Source organism: Haemorhous mexicanus, chromosome 3 (assembly GCF_027477595.1).
Source record: "Haemorhous mexicanus isolate bHaeMex1 chromosome 3, bHaeMex1.pri, whole genome shotgun sequence".
Classification (NCBI taxonomy): domain Eukaryota; kingdom Metazoa; phylum Chordata; class Aves; order Passeriformes; family Fringillidae; genus Haemorhous; species Haemorhous mexicanus.
This window is the reverse complement of record NC_082343.1, coordinates 80889681-80917260: the sequence shown is the minus strand read 5'-3', so window position 1 is coordinate 80917260 and position 27580 is coordinate 80889681. Positions and strand designations below refer to the sequence as shown.

General features: G+C 38.6%; 1 protein-coding gene across 2 annotated transcripts; it reads right to left on the bottom strand.

Annotated features, from left to right (window-relative positions):
* Nucleotides 1-239: 239 nt before the first annotated feature.
* Nucleotides 240-27580, bottom strand: UBE2J1 (ubiquitin conjugating enzyme E2 J1). 2 transcript variants are annotated; one of them, XM_059842470.1, is made up of 8 exons: nt 27424-27580; nt 18179-18252; nt 16342-16473; nt 15685-15769; nt 14177-14282; nt 12172-12301; nt 8336-8467; nt 240-1438 (listed from the first exon to the last, which is right to left on the bottom strand). In XM_059842470.1, exons 1-8 carry the CDS (start codon nt 27452-27454, stop codon nt 1166-1168), a joined length of 963 nt encoding a protein of 320 aa, XP_059698453.1. In that variant the 5' UTR covers nt 27455-27580; the 3' UTR covers nt 240-1165. The 2 variants fall into 2 exon arrangements, with proteins under 2 accessions (XP_059698453.1, XP_059698454.1); XM_059842471.1 differs by lacking the exon at nt 8336-8467.

Here is a 27580-nt window from a genome sequence, read left to right as displayed (position 1 = left end):
TATGCCTATATATGCCTTTTCACAGTATTCATAAATATTACCAGGAACTTATAATAAGTAGATCCCTGGGTAAAAAATATTGATTTTAGGGAAAAAAAAACCAAAAAACAAACAAACCACATTGAAAAAACCCTGAAAAAAAAACCCAAAGGAAAAAACCCAAACAACCAAAAGAAACCCCCTTACAAAAAACCAACCAACCAAAAAAACCCTAAAACAAGAAACAAACTGCTATGTGATACTTGAAACGTATCCAAAGACTGGCTTGAAGCTTTATTACTAGCAGGATTGTAATAAATACTTCTGTTAAGCATGTTCATATATATCAGAATTTAAGTATAATAATGTTTAAATTTTCTTTAGTAAATAAAACCACATACAAAACATTCAGTTCAACGCATTATGTATATTTCTGGTATAATTAAAAGACAACAGCTCTGGGTAAATAATTATATTACATATTTATAACTATTGCAAGAATAGACGTGTTTTGCATAATCTTCAAATTTTAAAAACAAGATATACAGTTGAAAGTACTAGAAGAGGACATTCAAATCTTTCAAAAGACTACCCAATCTTTCTTCTGAAAAATAAAACCCAAAATAATGCAAGCTGTTTTCTGGCATCTACTTTCCTCCCACAATCCCTTCCCCCTTCCACACACACAAAGCAGCATCACAACCAATTTGTATGTGTTTCTTCTCTGGAAATGTGTAATGGCAAATAAAAGTGGTTACGAAACTGAATTCCCTCTAAATTAGGAGTTCACCAGACATAAACACATAGCAGTGTTTCATTTTATCATCCCTTCTTCAGTGTCAGATCTTATACTAACTTAGATGGGGTACTTATATGAGCATTTATGCCCCATAAAAAACTGAATCAACCATTTTTAAAAATTGTCTTTTACTAGTTCATAAATTATTCAAATTTTGTCCCATCCCACTGCACTGTTTCTCCAAGTATCTAGTGGGCACTCAATTAAACTCATAGCTTACAGGTCCAACTTTGCTTTTCCTACAAGTAATGTATCTGTAGGTACATTAACATTCATAAAGATTTAAGCGTAAATACAAAAAGTAACCTTTGTAAACAGTTCTCATGTCATAGCCGATACAGAATGTTCAGTGAAGCACTCAAGTCACTGCTGTTAGGACAAACAACCTTATAACTCAAACACATACTCGTTAGCCAAACATATTCTACGGAATATGAGAGCTGCCAGCGCAAAGGTCAGCAGGACGATGAGCACGGTGGAGCCCGTGTGGTTGGTGTTGGCTCGGGGCTGCTGTGCCCGGTTGAAGTTGGCTGAAGCTGGGGCCCGTCTCTGGCTCTGCTGCTGCGCGCGGCGCTGCCGGGGACTCATCGAGGTGCTGGTGCTGGACACAGCTGGACTATGCTCCTGGCCAGCCGCTGCACTGCTACTCTGAGCTTCAGACTACAAAAGAAAGGTTGAGAGCTGTCACACAATACAGCACGTAAGATTAGCAAGAGATAAAATCATAAGGACTCAATGTGCTCTTCAGATAACTGTTAATACATGTCACTAATAATTACAGGATTGTTATAGCTGGTTGTTTTTGTCCACACACTATCCTGAGCAGAAGTATAATTCAAGCTGAAAATCAGCAGTTCTATAGACAAGAGAAGGCTGAAGGAAGTCTGTCAAACTGTATTTGTGTTAGAGATTTCAAGTATCTTTGTCTAGGATTTGTTTTAACTCTTTGCTGCTCAATAAATCCTCTGGATAGTTATATCTCTGAGGATTTGCAACGTCACCTATACTGAAGGGGAAAAAAGATGGGGAAGCCAAAAGAAGGATGGAGAGAAGTCCAAGAACTGTAATTAAGCAATGCTGCAGTGCTTCCTGTGGACAGCTGGGTCCAGAAGTCTGTTCTCACCACCACCACCACCACCACTGAAAAAACAAAACAAAAATCCTCACCACAAATCCCCTGATCCCAGCAGGAGTTCGGGAGCACAGCACGTGTGCGGGCACTTACTTATTGCCCTCTACTGGACAAACTCGGTCTGACATTACAAGTACTAAACAACACACTTTAGCAAATGATGTTCTGCTCATGAGAATTTTGTGCTGAAGAAAACAAGTTTCAATCTTATGAACTAGAAAATATGACATCTGATCTCCCACCAGACTAATTCTGCTTGCAGTACTAAAAAGCCCAAACTTCCAACGTTTAATATTAAAAATAATAATACAGCGTAGTCATCAGAAATAAGCATTTTGACAAGGTTCAGTTTAAAAGTGTTAAAAAAAAAAAAGAAGCTCTAAGATAAAACTGCAGGTTTTAAAAATTTTTAAGTCTCATTTTCAGTCCTCAGAAAATAAGGTTTTTTAGTATCCCTACTTAAACCAATTTGTAGCTATTTTCCAGAGTTAGCTTTCTCCCCCTTTTCTTCTAAAAGATTATCGTAACAGCAGGTAAAACTAGAATTCTGGACATTTTAGATTTTTTTCCAAAGCCTTTTAATGGACACAATATCCATAACCTTAAGCACTGCTTCAGCCATCTACTATATCCATAAAAGATAACCTTCCCACATTACTTAATGGGGAATGCCCTCAACTGCCCATCAGGTTTGACAATCCACAAGACAGTGACCAGCACTTGGTCTTGTGACTCTTCTGTTGTGGACAAAGAATTCAAAATTTCCACCTAGTCGGTAATTTGTGTCACCAAGGGAAGAGGCCTTCCATTCCTACCTCCTCATCATTAGTATTTTCCCACTGTTTATCACTGGCAAGGAAGTACTGGTGCAATTACTCGCCACATTTGACAACTTGACTGTTTACACAGGCGTCTAGCCTAAATAAGTGAAGCAGCTTGGGTAGCTTCAAAGAAAAATGTTTTTAAAAGATACATTTTATCAGCAGAGACAGCCAAGAACACCACAAGCAGCCTGTCGTGATTTCCAGTACACTGCAGAAGAAAGTAATTCTGCTTCTCACTTGAAAGCTCCTCATGCCAAGGAAAATAAAGACTTAGGGAAGCCAAGTCTTTGAAAAATGAAGTTCCTAGATTCATCTACATTCCCATCATCCAGAAGGTGAGAGGGAGAGAAGTGAATTCAGGACACAAGAACTACCAATTCAGTAAGCAGTGTTTTATTTCTTCAAACAGTTTTTAAAGACATAAAAAAGTCTAGAAATATTCGTAATCCTTCACCTTACTAACAAAAGTAACTAGCACTGGCTGTCACACACATCTTCTCAATACCGCAAAACTTAAATTTAAAAATAAAACAGCAAGGCCCTGTTCTCAATAGAACAAGCTGTCATACACTGACATGAACAGATCTGTGATTCAAGAGAAATCTCACTGACAATTTCAAGGCTTTAAGCTAGTTTTTTGAGGAAATTATAGACGGATTGGGCCAGCAGCAGACCAAAGGCTTCACCCAAAGCTCAGCTAATGCACCACCTTGGGACTCCCAACATAATCAATGGCCAACTATTACCAGACATGCAGAAGAAAGCTAAGAAAGGAGTGATCATGATCCGATATAAATTTGGGTCCAGGTGCTACAGTACCTTAAATAATAGAGATGATAGACAGACAGACAGACGGACAGACAGATGGACAGACAGATAGAGAGAGAGATTTTTTTTATTTGTTTGAAGATTTAATTGTTAAGAATCCCAAAAATGGCAGATGGGCTTCACTATTTAAAAAAAAAAAAATCACAATCATCTTGTCTTCAACTTAATGGCAAGTCTTTGAACTCTTCATAAGCAAACTTTACAAGATTTTTAGACTAACACAACACCTCACATTACACAATTTCCATTGTTTCTGCCAAATAATGGTTTCTGCCAAACCATACTGGAAATGTGGATGAGGGCTTAACAGACTAAAACCAGAAATATTCAATAATAATTACATTATAGCCACCTTTAGCATCTGATCTTTACAGACATTTAATACACACATCAGATTATTACATACTATTTATATTACTACATGTCACATTATTTTTGAAGCTTCTGAAACTGTTAGGACTGATAGAAAACTTTGTTCCAAGGACATCTGAAAAATTATTTGATGAATAAGCTATTTCAGTAAAACATACTTATATTAGAACTAACAAAAATTTGTACCGTCTAAAAAAATGCAAGTAATGAAATTTATATCATGTTCGGTCTACTGAAAAATGGTAGAATTCATTGCATCCTTTATATCTCCAGGCCATTATTTTAAAAATTTTTGACAGAATACTAGAAGGATATTTAATCATATTAGAAGGGATGTTTTAAAAATAGAGCAAACTCAAGAACTCAAAACCATATAAATCCTCTGGGTTGCTGAAGCCTCTTTCACTTATACTAATGGCCTGGGGAGAGATGCAGACATCAGGATCGGTGAAATACTTGTTTGTCTGTACAACTTCCAACCGAAGAAACACTGAAGTTTGACACAGTGTGGCTTAATGGCTAATATGAAAAATGTCTGTTTTTTAATGAATCAAAGTTGGGCCAAGTACTCTCAATTGTCAAGACATTTAAAATGGTTGCTGTAGCATTACCGAACTAAGACATCACTTAACAGAGATAAAGGGTAACATTTTTTACCAATATATAATTCAGAACTTATGATTAAAGGTAAGGGCTTTTATAAATGTCACGCATCAGAACACAGCCTCATTTTCTGACAGAAACCTCCTTCATCAGCACAAGAGTAGCTGGCTTATGTTACACTGTTTATTTTATCACCCTCATAATGCTTCATCCAGTCACTATTATCAGTGCAAGCCACTGCTATAGGATACTGCTTACTAACAGGTGTACTGAGGCTCAATGCATTCCCAGGTTATCAGAAAACAGCCTAACTACAGTTTTTACCTTGTTATTTAATAAAGCTCACAAAGCATCAACTTTATTCATTAGCTTATAAGCCCCAAGGTGGGACATCATTCCATATCAATGCACCAAATGTATTGCTACAGATTTGGTGGAAGTTCAGACACCCATAATCCACACAGATTTAGTCTGTGCAATCAGGGGGGAAGACAAAAATGCAGCCTACCAGCCTCTGCTGCTGAGTAAACTGCACTGCTCTCCAGCCTCCACTAATGAGTCCCACTGTGCTCAGAGTTTTGGTACCAAAATTTAGGTGACCACTGCACCCGAGTCCCACCTGAGTATCTGTAATATATTCCTTCAAAAGCATCGTTTTGCTCAGATGTGGAAGGATTTCACCTTAATACTACAGCAATTACTTTTATCAAGCCAGCTTTCAGCAGCAGTACACCTTGCTTGCACTTTGAATACTCAAACAAGAATAACATACCATTACACTGCCTGGAGTAGACATCAACAGTTACTACAAATGAAATAAAGCACTGGCAGAAGTAGTCTAGTCAGAGGTGTTCTCTGCACTCAGTTAAGACTCCTCAGAAATACTGCATAATGCTGCATAATGCCTTAGGTAGCCTATTGTTTTAGTTTTATTAATGCTAAAGACTGTTCTCTGCAGTTCTGTATCCTTTCAGATGAGTTGCTGTGGCAGCATTTTCCAGAGCAGCATTGTTTGTTTCCTTGTTCCCATACTGTTGTACTCATTGCCTTGCACCTGGGCACACCTCTATAACGTTCTGACAGGTTCTCTTGGGAAGCAGGTCTCACTGGCATGAGAATCAACCCCCTCCCCCCTTCTTCTTCCTTCAAAAATCAGGTGTTTAAAGGCTGGATGAATGTTCTCTAATAATACAGGCACATAAATCTAAACAGCCAATGTGCAAGATCTGCACCAGTGTTGCACACTCCAGTCATTACTAACAGGACGGTGAATGGGAACAACCACTGCTGTTCTGGCAAAAAGACAAGAGAAGGTGGGAAGGAAGTGAAGTGAACTGGAATATGTGTTTATGAAGGGAAAGCCCAAAAGTCAAGAGCTCTGAGTGCACCTTCCCCACAGCACAGACAAACACATCCATGCAGCAATTACACAGTAAGTGTTTTCAAAGAGCAATAATCTGTAAGACTGTAGTACTGAGTAACACAATGACAGCCAAAAAATAAAGAACAGCTTCAAAGTGAGTTTTGAAATCCAAAAAACATATAGTTAATGGAAATACTGTAAGACTTGGTCCTTCTTTAGTCAGTGAGGCTAGAATCCTTTCCCTAGGTGACAGACGACAGAAGTGAGAGCTAATTAAAAATTAGCTGTTTTTCTGATGGAACAAAAAATTCTCTCTTCGGGAATAAGGCCTCGTGTGGAACAAAGAAATGGACACAAAGTGATGCCACGACAGAGACCCATTTCAGAGTGCTCTTCACACAAGAATTAAGTTAGCCCTGTCCCAGGAAGGATGTTACTGTGATCACAAATATCTTGCCATTATCACATTTCAAAAATCTGGCCTTTCAATCAACTTAAAGGTAAAAAAATCATGGAACAGAGAACTGTTGCTGGAAAGAACAAACTCGACCATGAAGCAGTCCCATAGTAAAAGAGACTACAGATTCCTTCACCTTCACCTAGAGGTGACCTTCCCTTAGCACCTATTTACCGTTGTGTCTCTAATGAAGACTGGTTACAACTATTCTAGGAGCAGAAGAAAGGTAACACTTCATTTTTTCTGCATGATTACTTCTAGTATTCACTTCTGTATTGTCTAGAAAGACAAAAGATCCCATGACTTCAGAGTGAGACACATTAATCTACTATATCAACAAGTTAATACAAGAATTCAACATCGGCCCCATCTCTCCCCTTTTTACTCTCAAAGACAGTAAACCCAGCAAATTTTCTACAACAGCTTTTAATTAAGTACACATTTGTGGAGTAAGTGGCCAACATTTTATCCACAAAGAGAGAATAATATGTTTTGGTGTTGCCCAAATCTAACACAACTTAATAAGGCAGAATTAGGTCTTTACACAACAAGGACTCAATAAACAGATTTTACACATGCAGGAAACCCAGCTGAGCAGAACTGATCTGAGGTTTGCATGGGTACTCTTTCACACCTCTAAACAGATCAAGGCCAAGAGTGCCCTACTTTGAAAATATTTCTATTACCTTTCACATGAATAAGAACACAAAAAGAGCAAGCTCAAATTCCTTAAAACAGTCTTTCCTGTTACACATTTCTTTCTTCCACTGTGTGGCTATTTTCCACTACTGAATGGCTCCAGATAATTCCCAACATTCAAAATATGACAGCTCAGAAACTCAGGTGTTGGTTCAAACTAAAACTAACAATCCTGAATATTAGTTCGATTCCCTAAAACATGAACCCACTTAACATTTACAGTTGATCACATATATGAATATTTTTACATACATTTATATGTTTATATGTTTAAAGATCTCATTTCTCATAGGACTGATCTTCTGAAATTTAAATTAATCATTAATTATTAAATCAGTATAATTGATAAAACTAGTTTTCTTAAAAATGTGACTAATTTTAAAAAGTGTCTCTCCTCAAGAAAATGCCAGCAGTGCCTTGGTGTGTCAGATCTTTCTACTATATTAGCCAGGATGTGTAATAAGAATATAATAAAATGGTTTGTTAAATCCTAAACAATCCGGAAGAATTTCTTCCCCCTTACTGTGGGGGAAAGAAAGTTTGCTATTAGCATGTTTATATTTCTACATAGCTTGAAAACATGTTGTAAACACACAACAGATGTTATTGGACATGTTGTAGGTTTTTTAACCAATCTGCAGCCCCATCCTCTCTAAAAAAGGCAGCTTAGCTGGGATTTGCCTGCAATTTATCAGTGAATTTAGATTGCATTTGCAACAGTGCTAACAGCAGCTGCCTTGGCCCACCACCAGACCTCAGTCACTTCTGAAACCTTTATGTAAGCCCTACACCTAGCAGTATTAAAATATAAGTATCATATTTCAAATGGTAAGAACATTTTAGACTTACTTAAGAGGTTATAAAACCCAAGAAGATAATATTGATTAATATTTAAAAGCTACAGGTTATCACTGAAACATTTTTTGCCTCTGGCTAAGAATTCTGTAGAAAAAACCTGTGCTACATTACACAGATGGCAAATTGTAGTGCTTCAGACACCATAAAGTTTTAATGAACACTTAATGTAATTAAAGGAAACACTGGGAAGAAGAACTGCTAAAACAACATTATTTCTCGTTTTAAGAGAAGAAAGTGAAAGCAAAGGCTGCTGTTTCCAAAAATGATTCAGCATACTATTTGCTAACAGATTTTATATAAAGTATGCAGGAGTTCCAGCATAAATATGTGAAGTACATACTTTAATCAGGACTCCAATCAGCTCAAGAGGACCAATTTAATAATCAGACTATGCCCAATAAAGCTCAAAGATGGACCATACCGTTGCACTTGCTGGATCTGGGAATGCTCTAGCTGCACCATCCTGCTGGGGCTCATGTGAAGCAGCAGAGTGGCTGAGTCCTGATGTGTTGGAGGGTCCAGCATCAGATCTCCTGGATGAATTGACCTCTGCCTACAAGAAGCACACATGTAGACTTCACAGACAAGATCAAAATTGCTCCAAAACTATTTGGCTTATTTTAGAATGTGTATTTCATTGTAGAGAATACGAGGCTTACGAAAAATGTAATAATCAGGTTTGCCAGCTGCATTTTGATGACACAGCAAAAAGTTTAAAAAATTTTCTTTCTTTTAAAAATAAGACTGCAAATGTGCAAACAATGGTTTAAAAACCAATTTTGTTTGCTCATAACAAATATAACATTCAAAAATAAGCACAGACGTAGAGAGCAAAAAATAAAATTCTTTAGAAAATCCAGGAACATTATGCCAGAATAACACAATTTTTAAAACTTTTGTTTTGCATGTCCTTAAGACAATGCTGGCTTACTGCTGAAACAAGTGAAGTAGCACAGCCTGTTCCCCCACAGGACTAGGGAGCCTCTTGTAAGTGCCAGTGTAAACTGGCTATACTGGTTTCAGTACCAAAGTTGCCTCACAGAGTGGGCATATATGAATGACACTACACCGGATAGTATATGCAAACCAGTGTCCACTATTTAAACTTCAGCACAGAGCAAAAGAAAAAACTCAAGTCTTTCAATACTGCTTTCATATACATTTACAAAATGTCTACTGCACATTATTTCCCAGAATTTAGGTTTCATGCTTAGAAAATCTGAGACAAGAGATCAGTAGGGATATGTAAAAGAACACAAACCCCAGAATATATGCCAGCAATAATCTCTTGGGAATTTAAAAGGATATACCATCATAGTGCTGAACTGGAATCCTTCTAAAATTTACACATGTCAAAAAAAAAGGAAGTCTTGACCAGATCAATTTTTATCAGTAACCAAGTCACCTATCAAGTCATGTGTCTAGATCCCAATTTATTACAAAGATGACAACTTCAAATCTAGTGACTGTCTTCAAATGCAGACATAGGTAGTGGTGGTAGTAGTAGCAAGAAATACAAACAGTGTATTAGAAAACAACCTGTTACAGTGATACCAAACTGGTAAGATCACAGTGGAATAGTCTTTCATGATACTATTTAGTGTGAGGAAATTAAGTTCTCTGTTTCTTTATATGTATTACCTCAAGAGAATAAAAAAGAATACAGCACCAAAACAAGCTGGAGATGGATCTAACATTTAAAAACTTACAATCTGCTAAGAAGACAGCTTTTTCATTGCACTTGTCTATCATGAAATGTAATATTAGACAGGAAAAGTTATGATTCAAATATGGATCATCAACAAAGCAACACAGAACTATGAAACATTTAGACTGGAATAGAACTCTAGATGTCCCTAGTCCAACTCTCTCTAGAGTCATGTCTAGACAAGTTTTGAGCATCTCCAAAGCTGGGGGTTTCAGAGTGTCTCTGGGTAGTCTGCTCCAGCATTTGACAACCCTCGGGGTGAATCTTTCTTTCCTATATCCAATCTTACATTCCCCAGAACCAGAGTACTGATTTTCATACTCTTGCTTATTTCAAGATGAGCTTACTTAATCTTTACTGTTAATCTCTATAAAGCAGTACCAAATGTGCATTTGATTTACTTTAGTTTATGGAAGTACTAAGTCTAGTATCTAGACTGAAGCCAGACTAACATTCAAAAGATGACCAACATAATTAAACATATGAGGGTGAGCAGAGAACTAATTTTACTGCAAAATATGCCTTGTGATGGCAACATGAAGGTAAACCATACTGTTTTACAGTGACACATATGCTATTAATTATTTCTTTTTCCTTTTTTAAGCAAAATGGAATTTCTGCTATATAACACCTAAAATGCAGAAAAATATTTAGAAGTTAATATAAAACTGATACAAAATATAATTTACTATTAAAACAGACAGGAACAAAGGTGGATGGATGCTCACAGAATCAGGAAAACCATAATGAGAAGATGTGTTGGGGTCTTTTCCCCCTCCTGAATTTTGTATTCCTATCTCAATACAACTTTTTTGAAAGTTAACATCTTCTTTAAAGCTGGTAAGCAACACAATAACCCTGGGATCATCTACACGTAGTTAGGAAACCTCTTATTTAAGGATGAAGCTAATGCAGAGGTTGCTAGTATGCTTGCTAGTAGAGAGACTCTCTCAAATTATACACTCAATCATCAATCTGATGTTAAATCTTATCCCATAAATTGACATGTATCCAAATTATTAAAAACTTCTTTATTTTCTGCTAGTAATTCATACTATTAGTTTATTACAAACACATCAATTGAACACTTCCACCTAACAACAAACAGATAAGAAAGTCAAGCAAAGCAGAGAAGCAGGAAGCTTAAAAAAACCCAACCCCTAAAATTTGGTTTGAGAAGGGAAGTAAGGTGCAACCAGAGGACAGAAATCATTTACCTTATTAAAAAAAAACCAAAAACCACAATGGATGGTGAAAGGCTGCAGAAACATAAGACTTTTGTTCATTTTTACTGACAAGTGCTTGTATTTAGGAGGTGGTGTCAAGCACATAGATACATGGAAAGCACCTGTATTTTTTAAAGATTGATATCTCTAAGCCTTTAATTTTAAAACTGAAAAAGGTATGAAATGTCAATTATGAGTCCTTTCTCACAAAAGAAAAAGCCAAACAAAACCAAATTCTGATATTTCTAGAATTTCTTTGAAGATTAGCAGTTCTTAAGTAAAAATCAATCCTACAACTTTAAACCCTTATAAATTGTAATAAAGCCAGGAAAAGGCAATCCATCGTTTCTCCAAGTAGCTCAGCTTAAAAACTCTGTCTCTGTTTTTCTCATCTTTGTAAAATATTTGGAGATGTTTTTATGGTAAGTGTTATGGCACAGGAATATGCACGTCCTGCAAAACTGGCAGGAATGCTCAGAAGATAATCTCTATTTTCCTGGCACACACAAAAAAAGTGAAAAGTAGCCTTTAGGACACTATTAGAACAGCATGGATGATAAAAGGGGACATACTGGCAGCCCTGACCTTAGCGAGGATGTGTTCTGCACTAATGCCACATTGTCATATTGTAATTGTAGCTCCCTGCCCTCATGCACAGTAGTCTTCCTTAGTGGCTGATTTAAGAGTTTAGTGGAAAACCCAGTGAAAAACAACACTGTGCATGCAAGACATGCAATTCTCTAAGGAATGTATTTGTCTAAACAAACCTTGCTTTCACTGAAACAAGCTAGAGAACACATTTTTCGGTCACAGCAACTTCCATACCAGAGTTCAACTTTCAGTATCTTCAGATAGTAGCAGAGTAGTTCAAAAGAATTTGCAACCATTTTTCAGTAGTAATATGTTTTATTCCTTCCATAAGCCAAAAGGAAAAAAAATCACAAAGGTAAAAAATTTAGGTTAGCTTTTCCCAAACTTTTGTCACGCTTTTATGATAAAACTAATTCTGGGGAATTTAATCAAGTTATTAGTGTCAGAAAATGTGGAAGTAAAAGCAACACAGGCAGTTTTTACCACAGTGGTCACCACTAAAATAAAAACTAATCAATCAATGCTTGAGATGCACAACTTATTAACCAGCAAATTTCAAGAGATCCATTCTTATTTTCTCTTTCAGACTATACTGAAAGAAACAGGCTTCCACATAGCAATTCATGAAGGTTTTCTGAAATGATGAATGTTTCTGTGATTTACAAACGTTTCCTCAGTATTTCCTTTTCTAATTCTATACAAGAGAGATAAAAGTTTAAACAGTTACTTTACCTTGAAGCTAATTTGTCTGGCAAGTTCTTTAGCCTCCTTGTCTGCCTGGCTTGACACGCTTCCAGATGTCAGTGGTAAGAGGGCTGTCTTCATAGATGTGCCACATGTTTCACAACAGAAGTCTTGTGACCTGCCCACAAATGACACAGCTCAGAATAGCATGTTCTCAGTGTTCCTGTGCACTTGTTTAATAAACTATTTGCAGAACAATCCACAGAAAGACAAGTGGTAGCAAGGCCAGTAGCTTAGAAGTACTTCCCTCTGCCTCAAATCACACTATCTTGAAAAAATATGTTGAGAATTATCTATATTACTAACACAAATTTTCTCACATCATTTAGGCAAGTATTAACAACTCACTTAAATATCACTATTATTTATACCTTATTATTAATTTCTTACTACTAAAATACTTAAATCTGCAGCAAATAAAATCTATAAATTATAAAGATTTAACTATTATTACAAATGTTATACTGGACCCAGGAGCTTGCACCTCCAATCCAGGAATTTCAGCTTCTTGGAGAACATAACCTTCCCACATCATCTCTCTATAGGGCACACTGCAAGTGGCTCTCCAGGCCAGTAAGGAACCACAGAGACTTGACAGCACAGTATCAAGACCAACCTACCCCACTGACTCACTCCTGTTACTGACTGCTACTGAAAAGAGCCTGGCTCTACCTTTTTTACAACTTCCTTTCAGATAATTGTACACCTGGATATGATCCCCTGAACCTTCTCTTCTCCAGGCTGAACACTCCCAGCTCTTTTACCATCTCCATGGATGAAACATGTTCCAGCCCCTCAATCACCTCTGTGGCACTGCACTGAATTTACTCCAGGACGTCCTTATCTTTCTTGTACTCTGACCTGGTTACAGCCCCACCTGAACCCAGCACTCCTGATGTCTCACCAGTGCCGAGTACTGAAGTAGGATCACTTCCCTTGACCTGCTGGCAGTGGTCCTCCTCGTGCAACCCAGGACACCATCAGCCTTCTTTGCTGCAAGGGCACCCTGCTGCCTCATGATCAGCATGGTGACCACCTGAATCTTCCCTTCCAAGCTCCCTTCTAGTCAGCTAATCAGCTGGTGTTATTCCTCTCCAGGGGCAGGACTTTTCTCTGACATTCCTCCAGCCAGCTGAGGCTCCTTTGGATGGCAGTACAACTTTCTGGTGTATCAGCCACTCCTCCCAGCTTTGTATCACCAGCAAACTTGCTGAAGGTGCATTCTCTCCCATTATCCAGGTCATTAATGACACTGAATAGCACTGGCCCTGGTAGTCATACCAGGAATACACCAATAGTGACCAGCCTGCAGCTGGATTTTGTGCTGCTTAGCACAATCCTTTGAGCCACACAGCTCAGCCAGTTCTTAACCTACCTTACTGTCCCCAGCTACCTAGGCTGTACTTCATGACTGAAGATAAGGGAAAGGACACCAAAAGCCTTGCTGAAGTCCCTACAGACAACACTCACTGCCTTCCTTTTGTCCACTAAGCCAATAATTTCATCATAGTCACAAACCTAATCTTAAGTTAACTTCCTAAAGATCATTTAGAAGAAGTTGCTTCAGAATTTTGAATTAATTTCATTATTACTTAAAGACAATTATACATCATTATTTTGGTTGTTTTCTCCCCCCCTTACTATCAATTGCACCATTCTCACTTTCTCTCCATGCTGCAATTAGTACTGTAACACAATGTTAATTACATCTCCAAGTCTGAATTTCAGACAAACCTCAAATATGACCACACAATACTGGAAGGGACAGAGTGCTCTCAAAATATTTTGTTTGACTGCAAGTTCCAAGTTTGCACAATATTCTGAGAAAAAAGTGACTACACATACAAGGCATCAAACTTGTTTTAGTTGGAACAGATAAGATAAAGACTGAAGATAACAGACTGAAGTAGCTTATTTTCCACTCAATGCATGAGTAGAAAATGTGAAAGTGAGTGAATGTAAATGTACCTACAATAACAAACTTAACACTTACTTCTTTGCAAGAGCTCTTCTTTCTTCTGGTGTGTAATCTAGAGATCCTATTGCACCTTCACCTTTGGTTGGCATAAATCCAATGATGGCTAGTAAAGCTGTTCTTACTAAAATAGGAAAACAGAGATATAAACAAGGTGGCAGAAACAACAGTTATGTAGTCTCATTCCACACTTGGCAAAGTTTCGTTTCTGACTGCAAAACTTCATTCTGCCAAGTCTGAATTTCCTACAAACAGCACTGGTTTGGGTTTTTGGTTTTTTTTAATACACTGCAAGGCTTTCTCAATTCTGTTTTAAAATCAGGTTGTAAACAAAGAAAAGGCCAACAGCCAACAGACAAGAAAAAAATCAATTGTCACAAAAATATTGCATTAAGGTGAGTGTTCCAGACTTTAAAAACGATGAAAAAAGGTAAAGCAGAACTAACATAAAAAGGTGGTCGAGGAGAGAAGGGGAGCAGGTGGAGAGGAAAAAGGTAAGAAGGTTCACAGGGAATTCTTTTTTTGTGTCTGTTTTCAATTAGACATGAATTCTACAATTTAGTGTACATGTGCTCAGAGTTTTTCTTTTTTGCAAAGTATTGCAGAATTTGTTCCTTCTATGTTATCATAATAGGGGAAGGAGCTCACTTGACGTATTAATAACTTCTTGTAACAGAATTGTCATCTGAAGCTTCTCTTTCGACAACATCTGTACTTTGACTTTGTTTTACAGAAGTAATGAAATTTAAGAAGTCAAAACAATTTGCCAATAGATTTGGTAAATAAATGTCACATCAAAATAAGTACCACAGAAAAGAGACAACATATACACAACTACTTAGAAACACAGTATTTTCTACTCTTTAAAAAAACATTAGAGACTTAACAAAAGTTGAAGAGTGGTCTGCTAGAAAACTCCTAAAATCTTACTAACATATTTAAAAAGTCAAACTGATATAGAAATAACTGACATACTGTACTCAGCAAAACTAAAATTACTTGAACATAAGCATATTGCCTTGGATGAACTGTGCCAGCTGTAATAACAGTATTTTTAAAAATAAAGCTAAGAGAAGATTCAGTTATTCTGAACTCAGATCACATTATCTTCCTCTTGAGTGCTCAGAACCACATCATTAGTATTGAAAACTCACTTCTATTATTCAGGCTGGCTTAGTGATCATGCAAAAACAGGGTAAAGCAACAGGATTTATTTTTGTAAGAAAAATTTTAAACAAAACACACGAAGAATATTCTAAGTAGTCTGAGAATTCTTAATGTATCCAAGTAAAGAAGAGCTTACCATTACCCCTCAGCTTCGCAGCCCTGGCATTTACTCAGTAAGATTTCCAAATCATTCAATTTCACTCTTTTATGGCCTTACATTTGACAAATTCTCCCATAATTTTACACCCTCAAAATCTGTCTCCTCTTCCACTATAAACATTCTTCATGAGATTTTTTTTTTTAGTTTAAAGAACAAGTTTTTTGATGGGGGTAACATTTATCGAGGAATTGTTACTTACTACTCCACGAAGGCTGCCATGTTTCAGGATGATGCCCTGAGATGCTTAAACAAATTTTCTTCCCCACTTCAAACCTGCCATTTGGCTTCAAAAGAAGAAGGAGGATACAATAAATCATGCCAGAAGTTAACTCCTGAGTTTTTGTAAAAGTCGTAAAAATCATGATCAAAAGAATTCCATAAACAAACAATAGGTGACAATTATACTACAGCCAACACCATAAAACTGGCATTCAGCTTGCTGAAAACAGAAGTCTGTTATCTGAGACTATTAATGTATGAAGAAAACCTTCTACAAAACTATGCACAAAGGAAGGCCTTTGCTTCCAACTCCAGGTCTGCCTTCCTACATCTGAGCAATGTATTCAACAGAAACCAAGAGAGCACATGGGGAGAACAGAAGGCTAGACAATCATATCAGCAATGTGATTGCTCCCAGAGGAAAGAACTTCCATTAATTAGGCATAAACCTGCATGCAATTAAGAGATTACCAAAATAATCTTGGAAGACTCTGGATTTTCAATTATACTATATGTGCCACCGTTCTTACAAAAATAACATTATGTTAAATGCCAAGAATCTCTCTCTCTCTCTCTCTCTACCTGTGATAAAACTGGTAACAATAAAAAGGAAAAATTAGTAAGTATGCTTACTTACCGTCAGCAAAATAATGCTGGGTGGTTTCATGGGATATTCAGGCGGTAGCACTATTCGCCCATGATAAATCCCTCCATCAAAATCTGAATCTGGAGGGCCTCTAACAGTGAAGTGCCATTCAAAAAGATTATCCTAAAATACCCCCATCGATGGAAGAAGGGGGGGAGGAGGGGGAAAAAAAGTGTTCATCACAGAAATAGACAACTTTATGTCATTTTCTTGAACAAGGACAGGCTGAAGAAACAGTACAGAGGCAGAAGTTTTAAGAAGCCAAAATCAAGTAGAAAGTTAAGAGAATGCAGCACTAAGGATAAAGCACTGTAGGCTTCTGTTAGTTTTCTTGTGCAATAATTCAACAAAACCCTCAAATTCATTTTCCAAATTCTTTATGCTAGCTGTATAAATTATGGCAAGACTTTTACTACCCAACAGACGGAAAACTGAGTCAATTAAGAGTAAGATCCAAGATCTTTGTCTCCGTAAACAATAATTTCTGGAGAACTAAGGGGAGACCTACACCAAGAAAGAACACTAACGAAAGCCTTCCAAAAGCTCCTTCTGTGCCCCGGTCAACACAGGGATTTGACTCACACCCCAGAGAACTCCCATTCTTCCTCCCCCACTAACAATTTTGAAACAGGTACTGTGCTTTATTGCACAACTTTGAAAGGTACACTTTGAAATCTAGAGGTTTGTCATCATTGGACATATAAATAACTTCTCTTTAAAAATTATTTCTTTGGGGTTTTGAGCTGGTATTTATCAGAATTTGTGCCGCCAACAACTTCCTAAATATTTACAAGCAGAACAACTCCTACTGCTAGGACAGGAGCCTAAATGAGGCTTGCTGTCAGTGAATGAGATCCCTCAGCTAATTCAAAACACTGGTATTAAAGCATTGGGACGGCCCACTTAGTTGCAGTTTTTCAAGTCTAGGAGATAATTGTCAAGATTTCCAGCATTTCCTTTCATCTGCCACTGTTCTCTTCCCAGTGAGACACTGTTCTAATCCAGAAATAAGATCTTCATGTAGGTTACAAATAATAGCAAGACTTAAACCTCTAGTTTTACCACAGGAAGGAGAAGCAAGCTACAGATAAAAACCAGTAGACAACACGGAATATTTTATACCACCTAGGAACATGCATTATTATGTGAGCACATCAAATGTGTTACCTATTTCTGCAAACAGCTAAAAATCAAACCTCCCAACTGAATACCATAGAACACTGTTTTTTTAAATTAACCCACTGAAGTCAGAGGGGATTTCTGTTTAAGCTTCTAACCACCAGAACTTCATTGTCCTCTCAGCCCAAAAACTTAACTGGGAGTTTAAACAAGAAGCTACCCCTTAATCGAAATCCCTCTCTCTAAAACGCATCCAGAATGCACACATTTGTGTTTTTCACAGGTTTTCTTAAATGTGAAACAGCAATCCTCAGAGATCACCTTAAGTGTTTCAGTGAACAACTCAGCAACTGAGCCACATGTCAGGTTTAGGTACCAAAAGCTTGATTTACATATTAAATATTTCAACAATCTCGGGAAGGGGATGGGGGAACACACCCATGCTATAAAACTACTCAGGTGCCATGTAAAACTGTTATTAAAGACTTTCACCAATACCCTGAACTACAAGACCACTGAAACAGTGGTCTTCAACTGAAGTTGAATTCTGCTGCTGATTTCCATCATAGGGGGAAAAAATCGGTTTGCTATTGTTTAAATATGTATATTTTAAATATATATGCATTTTAGAGAAGTATATATTAATTAAGAGTATATATTAATAAAACTGCCTAATTACAAGCTCTTGCAAACATATAGAGAAACGAACCTCCAAAGGCTGTGCATGATAATGATCTGTAGGATCCTTCAGTTCTGCGGCCTCTTTCATCAAACGTTTGACAGCTGAAAAAAAGGTAAGCATAAGACATGAAAATGAAGAAAATAACAATATGCATTGTATAGAAAAATACATAAAACATTTCTTGAAGAACTCTCTTCAGCTAACTAACCTTCTCCAGCAGATTCCAGTTTCTTCACTGGAGTTCATAATTCAAGACACTAAATAACTACGTATGATGAATAAACCTTAAATGGGTTATACAAGCATAAAGTTATGAAAAATATGTGCATGGTTACAGAGTTTCTCAACAGTGAACACTGGGACTAAAGTAGTTTTATATTAGTAATTGCACCAAACAGGAGGAAAAATGTAAGTATTATTAACAGAGTTTCAGACTACAAGATTTACAAGGCTAACAACCACAATATTTTACAATACAGGACATCATATGCATCTTTAACAACTGCTGAAAAGCTTTATCCTCACACCTCCCATGACAATCACATGAGTACTCCTTTTGTCGATCAAAGGGAGGTCACAGTAATACTTGAGAGAAATCACCAGGAAGAGGAGACGAAGTTTTACATAAGATTTGAAAACATATATGCCCAGCCTAAAAAATTTATCCAGGGCCTCTGCAGTTGGAACCTGCCACTGAGTGCGAACACCCAGGTACTCTATCATGATTTCAGGATACTCATTAGTAACCTTCTCCAACCTTCCACTTCAGAAATACCAGCATCATTGTATCTTCTGCATCTCTTTCTTGTGCCCTCTTTTGCAAGCTCTGTTACATCACTTATACTTCAGGTGCCCTCATGTGCACCACACATTAATAATAAACTCTGACCTCCCCACAGAGGAATTGTCCTTCCAATCTACTGTGAAAAGTTCTTTTCCTCCTTCACACTTTTGGAGAGCTATAAACAATGTCTCAAAGTATGAGAATTTCACTTCTTACAACCCAAACAGAAAACAAATTACATGGAAATCTGCTGCTGCCAGTTACCTCAGTTATGGTGATGCCAAAGGGAGGTGTCAATTAAACACCCTACAGATCCCACCAGGTCATGGCACAGCAAGCAGCATTCAGGCTCTGCTGAGTAACAGTTTGTCTCTTTAATCTTCATTAAGGTTTACCAGTTCATTAGAGAGGAATATAAGAAAACCAGCCTAGACCAGAAAGGCTTTGGACCCAGCATTGCTTCACAGCCAACAAGGCTGGACACTTGCCTTTAGAAGAAGAGTGGCACACAACACGATGAGCTAATTCAGGAGGGAACACCCCATGAAGCAAAAAGATGACCATGAGAAAACTGAGAATGTAAGTAACAAAATCTAAGAAAGACAGAGCAGTCATGGACAAAGCAGACAAATGTTACTGAGATTTCCCAACTGAGAGACCAGGACAGAAAAGAAATACACCCCCTCATAAAAGCTTCATGTGGAGTCACCCACATTGGCGAAGGGAAAGCTATTAGAACATAATACTATTCCACTCTTGGGGCATGAAACACAGCAAAATCTAATTTATCTCTTGAATATCACAGAGGTAATTTGCTTACAAGAAGTTTTCAGTATTAAGCAACCCAGAACATCTTAAAAATCTATCAGGTGACCTAACTTCAGCCTTCCAAAACCTGAAGAGAACTTACAAGAAAGATGGGAGCGGGATTTTTGTAAGAGCATGTAGTAATAAGACAGGAATGGCTTCAAACTGAAAGAGAGTGGATTTAGATTATATATTATGATGAATTTATTTCCTGTGAAGATGGTAGGGTGCTAGAACGAGTTATCCAGTGAAGTTGTGGATGCCCCATCCCTGGAAGTGTTCCTGGCCTGGTTGGATGGAGCTCTGACCAACTTGTTCTAGTGAAAGGTGTCCCTGCTCATGGCACGGGGTTTGGAAGTAGATGATCCTTAAGGTGCCTTCCAACCCAAGCCTTTCTATTATTCCATGATTTTAAGCAGCACATGTGTATGCAGAAAGGCTGAGAGATGGGGTTGGTCAGCCTGAAGAAAAGGCTCAGGGGAGACTTTACTGTGACCTTTCAATACCTAGAAAATGCTGATAAGAAAGAAATAACTTCTTACCACAGCCTGTAGTGACAAGAAGGAATAGTTTGAACTCAAAGAGAGTAGGTTTCAATTGGACATATGGAAGGAATTCTCTACAGTGAGGGAAATGAGACACTAGAACAAGCTGCCTAGAGAAGCTGGGGAGGCCTCATCCCTGGAAGCCTTGAAGGTCAAGTTGGACAGAGCTTTGAGCTTTGATCTAGCAGAAGGTGTCCCTGCCTGAGGCAGGGAGGCTGAACTAGATGACCTTTAAAGATCCCTGCCAACCCAAACCATTTTGTGTTTCTCCTCCCACATTGCTGAAAAATACCAACTGAGAGGCCGCCCAGGGAGGTAAAGGTTCATCCTGATAATGTGTGATCCAGTGAAGAAAGCACAAAATTTGTTTCTTCTCTACGCACTGCTGCAGTATTCATGAAACAGTTCTTCCTTTGGCTACCAAAAACTGTGGTGGAAGAAACAAGCATAATTCACAAAGTCTGCCTGCAATAAGTCATGGTATTTCAACCCACTTAAGTCATACTGAGTCACTGAGTAAACATTTGGCAATGGCAATTCTGAAAAATCAGAACAGTTGGGACCATTTGAAATAAAGAATCGCAGACTGTCAAATAAAGTCAAAGAGTATTTCTAATTCAGCCCAAAAAAAAAAGAAAAGTCAAGACAATGAATTTGTCTAAGAGAGGTTTTAGAGACAAAATAATTAAGTTATTTTTTTAATGTGACATAACCATCAGCGTGACAAATAACCACACTTTCACAGATACACCCAGTAACACTTAATGTTCATCAAAATTTAATCCTGAGGAAATTAAGTTTCTGGACTAGAGATTACAGGAGAGTTCCCACCAAGCAAGAGGTGTGGGAGCTCTCTACTGCTCTATGGACGTAAGACAAAAAGACAGGTCAGAGGCTCTGCTTGACAATCTGCCTCTTGTGCTACACTGAAAAAAAATTTCTGAAAAGCAAAATATGGACATTAAAAGTCTAAGAATCAAGTCTAAAGCCACCAGCTTGCTTTAGGATTGAACGGTGGTGGAATAACAATTAATGAGAAAAATTTGTACAATAAATGCGTATTTGAGTCATAGATTTATTTCTGCCAAAACCCATGTCCAGTCAGATTCCACTTTCATCATCCTTTACTTCAAGGTACCCTGAAACTTCAGCTCACACAACTGCTTCTTTTGAATATATCTGCAGGTCACATTTAAGTACTTCTGCTCTGTGCCCAACCAGGCAAGTCTGCACCTAGTGGCTGGGGAAACCTTCTGGACACAGAAAATGCAAGTGATCAGTCTTTGTTAAAGGTCAGTGTAACTGCTTAAAGGGATGACAGGATTTGAACATTGATGGTGTTTTCTTAGTAAATCATTATGTCTTTTCTTTAAAAAAAAAAAAAAAGTGGTTTTGCATGACAGTATCTTCCTCAAATGTTCGACAACCTTTTCATTCTGAAATGAATTCTCAAACTTCAGTTTGAAATTTCAGTTCCACTGCTTGAAAAAGAAAGTACATAATGAACAGATAAATAATGGAATCCAGAATAGCTGGCATAAAGCTAGAGATCTCTCAATCTTTCAAGTTGACTTATCTAAGCTGGGAAAAGAAGAATAAAACAACCTGACAGCTTTTACTGCTTTGGCAAATGTTTCCTACCTTTTTATTTATGGCCGCTATTATTATTTTTCACTTTAAGCGAGATTTAGAGGTCTACTCAGAAGAAATACAGAAGAAGTAGTAACTTTTCTTATATGGCTCTGCTAACCAAAACAGAACAAGTAAAGATGCAATTTATTTATTGAATACAGGTTTTCCAACGAAAGTAAAATTTCCATAAAACCCTTCATCTCAGAGAAACTTTTATAACTACTCAATCCATTTAAGTGCTTCGTAAAACACAAGTCATCTTTGTTATGTGTTTTTCTATTAATGAGGCTACTACCTACAATTAAGAAAAATATTACACAACAATAATAGAAAAAAAAATTAAGAAATGAAATCACATAAACAGTTTCAAAAAAGCATCAAGACCTTTCAATTACATGGATGTGTCATGGATGACATTTTGGGAGGGTCTTCTTAAATCCAGCTGGCTTTGTTTTCTTCCACCCTCCACTCTATACCTGACCATTGAGCCAGGAGTGCCTGACCCACAGCTGGTGTAACCATCAAGTGACTTCAGAGGTCACAGCGCAGAGCGTCACCTGCTGAATCACCAGTCCCCACAACAGCCCAAAGCACCTGGGAACCCAAACTGCATTGGCATATAACAGAAAATCTCATTTACTAAAGGTAATGTTTAAATTTCTTGTAAGGGGAAAAATAACAGTGAATCACTCTGTCAGTAACTCCACTGCACATCATCAAAAAAACCTACCAGGATTAAGTTTATGTGTAAAGTACCTAGGATTTCTTGTAAAATGACAGCACTTGACGAGCTTTGACATTTTAAGTCAAAAAAAACCCCCATTGTAAGTGATGTGGCCACTGACACATATAAGAAAACATATTTAAAACAAAGAGTCACAGTAACTCTTTGATATGGAAAATGGTATTTTTTCAATGGTATTTTTTTGCTGTACTCTCTAGAGAATGGTTTATTAAATCTAAACATACAACAACTCTAACAGGTTCACAGAACCCTGCACAGTGTCACTAGGACCTGTGTTACCTTGTGGATGCGATTCTCCTGGGCAGCTTAGAACCTGTGAATGATGTGTGATCATTTGTGAACTAAAAATAATAGGAATAAATCCAAAACACAGCACTGAACCAGCTACTAGGAAAAAAATTAACCCCATCCCAGCCAAGACCAGGACATTCCTCTGGCAGTTCCTTTGACTTCTGCTACAAAACAAATGTAAACACCACTTGCCAAGAAACAAGCCAGCTGTTTTCTATCCTCAGTGTCTCAGATACATCCCTTCTCAAGACCCATAAGCCTCCTGAATAGCTGCTTTACATCTTTACAGCATCATGTACACTCTTTCACATGATCAACAAGCCTCCTGTACTCATATAAAGTATTAACAACTATTAAAAAACACAAACTTTTAATAAGTCTTGTCTTGCTTTCCTCTCACCCTCATTAACAGCAAACCTTTAGTCCCCATTTCCCTCAGGGCAGCAGGAAGTACAGTACTCTTCTTGTAGCTGCAATTGAAAACAACTGTTCAGTCAACACAGAGGGAGGTAAAACTTAGAAAATTCAAGGTGCTTGTTGAACACACAAAGATCAAACAATGAATAAATTTTTAACATCTGTCCAACGTTTTAAACAATCTATCCTTATTTCATAGACGGAAGCTACTAAGCAGCACAACAGCTACTGGCTATTTCCTATTAGCTCTGTTTAGTTAACAAAGAACTGATGCACGCTTGTTGGCACGGATCACTTACTTGTACAAAATATGCAGTGGAGAAAGAGGTACAGTTTGTAGGAAAAACAGCAATCATATTGAAGATGACAGCTAAGAGGATCACAATCTCAGCATTGTTATGTTCCCTATGGCTTCAGGCTCCCAAAGCAGTGCCCCTGGGCAACAAATGCAGGACAGCCCGCCATGCCTCCCTCCACAAGCTCTCCCTAGGCCTCCAGCGCCCTCACTAATCAAATTCTTGATGAGGCGGCCTGCTGAAAGCAAAACAAACGCTGCCCCCCAAAAAACTAAAAAACATGGTTGTTTGTGGGCTCTGTGTGAGGCACTGCAAGTAGGTGTTCATAATTCTTCAAGTGTCTGTGCTAATACCCACTCAGCCGCCTGATCACAGCCTCCACAAAAGCGAGATATTGTCACTACAAGAGCAGTAACTACAAGATTTGGTGTGTGATCTTACAGCAGGCTAAGGGTCACAGCTCTTGGGAAAAAAAAAAGTAAAGAGATTATTCCAAGTAGCTGTCTTATAAATTTCAGAAAATAGGGATGTTCCTGAGGCATGAAGAGGATGAAGCCTGTACTTTAGTCAGCTGAGCATAAAAAAAATATTGATGGAAGAGGTTTATCAGCCATGTGGTAGCAGGCTGATATACATTGACTAATCCATTTTGAAATCCTAAGACAGAAAATAGCTTGTCCTTTTATAACTGCCAAAAATACACACAAAAATATGAAGCAACAGCTTACAAGGCTTTGCCTTATCGAAGCAATACAAAGAAACCTGAAGTGTGGAGTGTGAAATTTCATCCCTTCCAAAATTAACAAAATTTCTTTTGGGAAGAAATAAAAAAGAAACTCAAGTTCATAGGCAGTGTGAGAAGACAGCATGAGGTGAATGCCCCCATGGTACCCTGCTCTCACAGAGGGTAAGTACAGGAACTGCTTGGCCATCCCAGACATGCACTGGCCACAGCCTGTACCTATTGTAAACAGAGACGGGCCAGAGCTGTGCTGCCTCTCATCAACAGAGACGTGGTGTGCAGGGGAACAACTTGCTTTGTGTTGTGGAGAGTTACCATCTTTCTGACATGCTGGGATGAACTAACTGGCTGTAGAAACAGGGATAATGAAGATGAACACATTGCCTAGGAGCAATTAGGAGCAGGACAAAGATGTGTAGTAATATTGCTCTTTCGTGATCTGCTTAAGAGCACACAAAGTACAGCAATGGAGAGCCTAACTGATTCCCACTGATCAACCTGGTCTAGCACATTCACAGAAGAGGGATCCAGGTATTAACCACAGATGGACTTCAGCTCCTTCACAACACTATAGCAGAATTTGGGTTAAAATAAAGATCAATAAAGGCACATGTTTCTTTTAACAATATTTTCCTATTTAAAATGTATTTTTGTCTACAACATTACATTAAAGCAACTTATACTAAAAGAGTTAGTAGGATTTGCCTTTTAAAAATCTACTGAGCAGACGAAGTCACTGTTTGCAGTTTGCTAGAGTCTAAAATCAGATTTCAACAGTAGAAGCCTCTTGTACAGGTACAAAACGATTACTTTTTCCACTCTGTCTCAAGATAGCCTACTCCAAATCCCTAAAGCTGACCTAAAGGTTAGCAGCTTGGTTCTTCCTCTATTAAACACAAAGCAACAACAAGAGGCACAAGGTCAGCTACTTGTTCTAAAGTCCTAGAGAGCTCAGTCACCAAAGTAATCCCTTCAGTCCACAGATTACACAACCCCTTGAAATAAAAATATGGTGAACATATTTTTATGTATTTTAGTACCTTTACATTAATTGAAACTACTTTAATATTAGAATATTCTACAGTTCCATCATAAGCCTTCAGTCGAATGGCAAGAGCAAGATACCGTCACTAAAGTGCACAGGTAACTGGAACAAGATAGGAATTTGTAAAACATACACAGAAATATTAAGTAATTGCATATGCTCATCTACCTGGTAAAGTAGCAGAGCTCATCTACCTGGTAAACTACCTAGCAAGTAAAGTGCCAGACTAGAAGCAGTGGCTATACATAATTGCAATCAATTCATTTTAATGGACAACTGTTAAAGAAACAATATTTATTTAAAATATTTGCTTATATTTATTCAATACCTTTTTGCCCATCTGTTCAGTGAACGACTTCACATATATTGACTATTGAACTCAATGTTTTAAATCATTATAGAAATCTTAAAAGTTATTTATATAATTTACAAACTTTCATTATCTATTTGGAAAGAATTAGTTTAATAAATTAATATGTAACCAAACACGTTTAATTTGGAGAAATAACATTAAGCCATTGTATGAATTATTTATCTTTGCCACATGAAGTTCATTTTTCTATGGAACAGCTGGTTCCACCTGGTTTTCAGCACCAACAGGTGCTGAAAATAATTCCAGTAAAGGTAATTTTCTCTTGACTATAGGGAGGACAAGTAGCAATAAAGGGGAAGAGGATTTCTAAATTAAGCCACAAATATTTGTCCTCTCCACCCAGATCCCAGGTGCTTGTCATACAGCACACCACCACTGTTTCCCATGACGTGGCGAACCACAAACAGGGAGCATGTTTGCATGGCCTTGTAAATTCACATATGCCACACATCCTGCAGATATCCCTAAAAAAAATTATTCCTTCCTGATATTTTAAATGACAACAAGTTCATAGTTTGCTTAATGATCCTTCTTATCTTTCAGTTATGCAACTTGGGTGTGAGGCTCAGGGACATAATTTACAATAGATACATCACCCACATGAGGTATGTTTGTAAACAAGCGTGTCACTGACATTTGTAAGGTACAAGTCATCATCACACCAGTTTCTCCCCACCTCTCATGCTGGTAACAGGACGGTATGATTTAAAAATAAAGCCACTATTCATCACAACAACATGAAGCTGATAATGCCTATTTCTCAACAGCTGGTGAGGGGAAAGCAGGGGACAGCAACCCACACACAAACCCCGCAGCCCTTAGAAGCTGCGGAAGAGGTTTTGCTTCGGCAGTGCCTGCCAGGCCTCCGGCTGTGCAAGCAGCTCCCAGGAGGTGAAGCCCTGGCACAGCCGGCCAGAGGCCGCTGCTCCAACACAGCCATGCGGGGAGACACGGCCTGTCCACTGTTTGCTTCCCAGCAATCCAAAGCTTCCCTTCTAGCGCTGTTTTCTCCACATCTCTTGAGGCATCTCTCTCACATCAAGGATTCAAAAGAAAGCCCAGGAATTACAAGCATAAATTTTAACATTCAAACATGCCAAACCAAACATGGGAGCAAACACAGACAAGCGAGTAAATAGAGCCTAAACAGCAATACTTCTGCAAGACAAACTGACGCCACACAGGCCAAGTTACCCTTGGCAAGCCGTCCCCTCACACGCACCTATCCAGAGAGCAGGCGATGCCCGGGGGAACAGGGCACGGCCACCTGACTAAACGTTCAAAGGTGTATTTCCACGAACCACCAAAACGCGTGGGCACACAGACCTGGCGGTCAGGGTGTTTAGAACCGAATTACAGCCCGGAGGAAGGTATCAACGCCATCGCACTGCGAAGGCGAACCGAACCCAGCCGGCTTCCGCCTGATCGCCGCCACCGCCCCGGCGCAGGGAACCCGCCGCCACCGTCGCGGCCCCCGGCCCTCCTCCCCGCCGCGGCCCCGGCCCCCCAGCCCTCCGCGACCAGCGGCAGCCCCGAGGCGGGCTCGCCCGCCCGCAGCGGCCCGGGCAGCTCGTAAAGGCGCGGCCGCCGCCTACCCGGGCTCTTGAGGTTGTACCGGGCCTCCATGGCAGCGGGCACCGCTCGCTCCCTCCGCGGTGGCTCCGGCGGCGGCGGCGGCAGGGGGCGGAGGAGGAAGGCCGGCCCCGGCCCGGCCCGCCTCGCCTCGCCTTGGGACACTCCCCTGACGTGGCA